The 4,848-nt window shown below is 40.1% G+C and overlaps 1 protein-coding gene across 1 annotated transcript; it reads left to right on the forward strand.

Annotated features, from left to right (window-relative positions):
* The first annotated feature begins 217 nt into the window (after positions 1–217).
* On the forward strand, positions 218–1,620 carry LOC149159631 (putative xyloglucan galactosyltransferase GT11). The gene has a single exon (XM_089434368.1). It carries the CDS (start codon positions 226–228, stop codon positions 1,618–1,620), a length of 1,395 nt encoding a protein of 464 aa, XP_089290494.1. The 5' UTR covers positions 218–225.
* Positions 1,621–4,848: the final 3,228 nt, after the last annotated feature.

Consider the following 4,848-nt stretch of genomic DNA (forward strand, 5'->3'; position numbering starts at 1 on the left):
ACTCCTCTCCTAAGCCCCATGTCGTACTGCAAACCCCCAACTGGCCATAAATTTTCCGAAACGTGTCCCCGCCTCCCGAGATTCCTCCGATAACGTCCCCCTCCACCTTTTCCCACGACGCCTCGTGACCATCCCGAGGGTTCTCTTCTCCGGCCCGCCCTTTTATATAAATTCTGTGCACTAATTCCATTTATCTTCATTCCCTGATCATGCAGAACTGGCCCAATGGAAAAAATGAAGCACATGAATTTTTTGTTGCTGTTATTCACGCTACTATGGCAATGGATCCCCCTCCACGCTTCTGAGTTATCGATGCAGTCTGTGGATTATAGTTGCAGGGGTCGAAGGATTTTCATGTATGAGCTTCCCGCGGAATTCAATGCAGAGATCTTGAAACAGTGCGAGTATGGGCTTGCGCGATGGCTCAACATATGCCCGCGAGTGGCGAATGGCGGCTTCGGGCAGCCCTATAACAGCTCCCTCGGCGACGGTTGGTTCCACACGGATTCTTACATGCTGGAGATCATATTTCACCAGAGGATGAAGCAATACCGCTGTCTGACGCTCGATCCAGCGCTTGCCGACGCCGTATTTGTGCCCTATTACTCCGGACTCGACGCGCTCAGATACCTCTATTTCGCTGGCCCCAACAGAGCACGCAAGCCTTCGCACGGTGCAGATCTCATGTCGTGGCTGAGAGAGAGGGACGAGTGGAAGCGGCGCGGAGGGAGAGATCATTTGATGGTGATGGGTCGCACGGCCTGGGACTTCGTTGTCAGGCGCGGGTGGGGAACCGGCATGCTGGAGCTTCCCGGGGTTCGCAACATGACTCTGCTCATGATCGAACGGCGCTCGTGGCAGCCCAATGAGATGGCCATTCCGTACCCGACTTCGTTTCACCCCTCGTCAAGCCAAAAGCTTCAGGATTGGATGACCCGTGTTCGTGAATCTACACGGAGTCGGCTTTTCGCTTTCGCCGGATCGATCCGGCCCTATGCCGACGATGGCGGCTTCCGTAGCCTGCTCATGCGTCTCTGCACGCGGTCCCCGGGCAGCTGCCGGCTCCTGGACTGCAGGGCTGCGCGGTGCAGCCAGGAAGCGGAGCCGGTGATGCGGGCGTTCATGGAGTCGGTCTTCTGCCTGCAGCCTCCCGGTGACACCCCCACGCGCCGGTCGACTTTTGATGCAATCATAGCCGGATGCATTCCGGTATTCTTCAACCGGGACTCCGCTTATACGCAGTACACGTGGCACCTTCCAACAGGCGGCGACGAAAGCGACTTCGGTTATTCAGTGTATATTCCGCAGGACGACGTGGTCTACGACGAGTCGGTCGTGGAGCGAGTGCTGAGGGGTTTCAGCTCAGAGCGGGTAACGGAGATGCAAGACAAGGTGGCGAGCTTGATTCCCCGTGTGATTTATATGGCGAGGTCAACTTCCGGCGATTCAGAGGCGGCGGAGTCGGTTGAAGATGCATTCGACGTCAGCGTGGAGCGGTTGTTGCATAAGGTTTCTGAGCAGAAGCAGGCGGCCAAATATGAGGCAGAGAAGAAGGCTGCCCTACTTTTTAATGATATTGATATTGATATTGATTATGGTTCAATTCAGCATGAAACATAATTACCAACATTATATATTTGCAACCTGTAATGCAGGAAGTTTGCTGCTAATAATTTTGCAATTTCAGAGTTATTTTAAATATTCAGAGATTAGGTAAATATGCAATTTTCTATAAATATGGTGTATTTTCATTAAAATACACTGAAATGCAGTGATTATTAAATTATTTTGATTTTCCTACTTTATATGATGATTTTAAAAATTTATAAATTAGGTTAAGTTTTTTTATAATAATAAAATAATTATAAAGATATTAAATCAATTTACTAGCCTTTTTCTTTGTGAGATATGGGACCTGGTTTTGTATAGTTAATAGCTTAAGTTGATGAAAGTGTTTCGGTAATATTTTAGTTAGCAAAGTTTGTAAAAGTATGCATGTTTTATTGCTCTATATTTGAATTATTATAATTTCCGTTTATATTTTTAATATTAAATTTATTTCAATCTAGTTTTCCCGAGTTGGAAATATAATTTGAGTTTTGGAAATTTAATTTGAGTTATATAAATTTGGATTATTAAGGGAAATGTCTCAATTAAATATCAATAATTATTAGCAAAAGTCCAAGAAACTTTAGAATATGAATTTAAGAATTATAAAAAAAATGGGTTTATAAATTTAAAACTACAATAAAAAATGTGTTTATATATATCTATTTATATATATGTTTTTTTAATAAATGCAATCCACACTTATGTATTTAGGTCTATTTTTTTTGTGTTTAATTCTAATAATTATATGAGAGCCATGAATTTGTGGCACTAAACCTAATTAGGAGTATTGTCCAAACCTTGTTACATCTGCCTTGTAAGGTTTAACATTCTTTCTCTTGCCCTCCCTCTCCCTCATTCATGCCACTTTTTTTTCTCTAGGGGCTCTTTCTAGGCATGACCATTTTCCTTTTGTCATATTATCTGTTTCACGACAATGTGTTGTTGTTTGTTTTGGTCACAATTTTGCTCTGAATATATTTTTTGGGTGAAATCTAATAATTTTTGGATTGCAAAATCTTAAATTTTTAATATTTTGATCACAATTTTAATTGTAGAAATAAATTCAGCATAATAAAAAATCCTTAGCACCCTAAATTCTACAACTTCACAATGGTAACCCGATCTCTTAAAATTTCCCCTGATTAAACCAAAAATCTGTCAGAAAAAACAACTTTTTTTGGGTTGTTTCTTTATCTTGTGAAAAACCTTGGTAAACCCGTTGTCTCTCTTCTATTCGGAAACATAGCTCATATGACTTTTGCCTCGATTATTGAGATGCAATGATATTCACCCCATTTATCTAACAAACAGAGCTCACAAAGGACATCTTTCGAGGCTTCTTGTGAGGATGATTAAGATCTCAACAAATCCGCCATCCGTTCTGCAGTTTACTTCATATCCATTCCTAGAGGGTTTCAAGTGTTACAAGGCTAGCATCTGCAATATAGAGGGAACTCTTTAGTGGTTCAAAGCTTGGACGCAAAACATAACTAGGTAACTCACCTCATGCTCGCCTCTCTCTTGTTAAGACCTAATATATTCTTCTCATCGATGTCCTCTCGTACCCATTTCCTCTATAACATTGCTCGATCTTATGTTCATAAATTACTCAACCCATGTCTAAGTTCGGAAATTGCTCAACCCCACATTTGCATTCATATGTTGCTCGACCCCACATTTGCATTCATATGTTGCTCGACCCCACATTTGCATTCATATGTTGCTCAACCCCATGCTCAAAGCGATATGATAAAAATTCAATCCAATTTCTGTTACTGACCAGGATAGGGCTTTCTTCGTCCATGTGATAGTGAGAATGAACTTGGTGATAACACATGGTTGATCTTTTCTAGCATTGTACTCAACAGAAGCCTATTGCATACCCTAATATGGGTTATTGCCTGTGATGCGTCTTTGGGTGACTGGATTTGTGTCATTGTTATTGATACTGAAGGTTGTAGTACAATCTACTATTTGTTTCTACTATCAACTAGGCAATGGATTGAAAGCAATGCCAAGGAAGCATTTTTTTTGGTTGTGTTAATGTATGGGTTGCAATTGTGGGGATATGAATAATCTATCCTCTTCAAAATGTTTTATTTCAGCAACATAATATTAGCTACCCCCAATGCATGATTTAGTTATTTTAAGTACATGATCTGATGACTTTTTGGAAGAGATATGGATCCACTATTGTGCCATTGATTTCCTCATCCAAGTTGTCATCAACAAATATCTTGTCAAATAATTCAGTTCTCCTACACCTACAAAGAGACCAGTTTTTGATGGACACAAATTTTTTTCCAAGTTCTCCAATAATGGTTGTGAACAAATCTCAAATTTCGTTCTTGATATTGTATTCACTTTTTAGACATGACTATGATGTTGTAATCTAGAATTTTAATACACTATAGGGTTGAATACTCTAACTTCTCTTGTTTGCTAGCTCCAAAATTACACATGTGATGGTTGGAGTATTGTTGACAACAATGGATAGATATAATGTCAAGCTTTGTCATTAGTTCACATTATTGATAGATTTGTGAAATCATTTTTTGGTGCATTTGAACTAACAGAACTACCTACATCCAAGCTTCTTATCAATGGTTGAGTTTGAACTCTTAACAAATTGTTTGACATATGCATGATGTGAAAGGGTCAAATTGATATAACATTAGAATGATTGAATATTGTAATTCTCTCTACTTTGACAATGCAATAAAAATTACCCAACCTACTCTCATGGATATTCAAACCTATTTGAAAAAGTGCACAGGACAAAAATAATTTTCTTCGGCTAGAGTCACAACTACAACAAGATGAACTAAAATAGAGGAATCTATTGTAGCGACTGCAACACCCTTCAAAAATTTGGCTTACACTCAGATTTTAGAGCCTTCCTTGGTCTTTCCCTTTATTGTTGCAAACACTTGAGCTCATTTCATGAGCTTTCTTAAAGTCTTTTCATCCCTATTTCTTGTTTGATCAACTATCGTCTTTTGGCATGTTTGACTATTCTTCCATGCTTGTGGACCTTTTCTGGTGATTTTGAAGGTTGGTCTTTGTGTATTCGAGTTGTCCTAGTTGTCGCACTCATACACAAGATTTTAAGCACTGCTGCACAAGTGTCATCACAGCCGTCCTGAAGTCTATCTCAAGTGTCGCACTTGTCACTTCTTGTTATAGGACAGTCACACAAAGGGTATGTTTTGTCTTGTTGTTCCAGTGGTCTATGGT

The sequence above is a fragment of the Pinus tabuliformis genome, chromosome 5_2 (assembly GCF_031772625.1).
Source record: "Pinus tabuliformis cultivar Carrire ecotype Pingquan chromosome 5_2, CPIR1, whole genome shotgun sequence".
NCBI lineage: Eukaryota > Viridiplantae > Streptophyta > Pinopsida > Pinales > Pinaceae > Pinus > Pinus tabuliformis.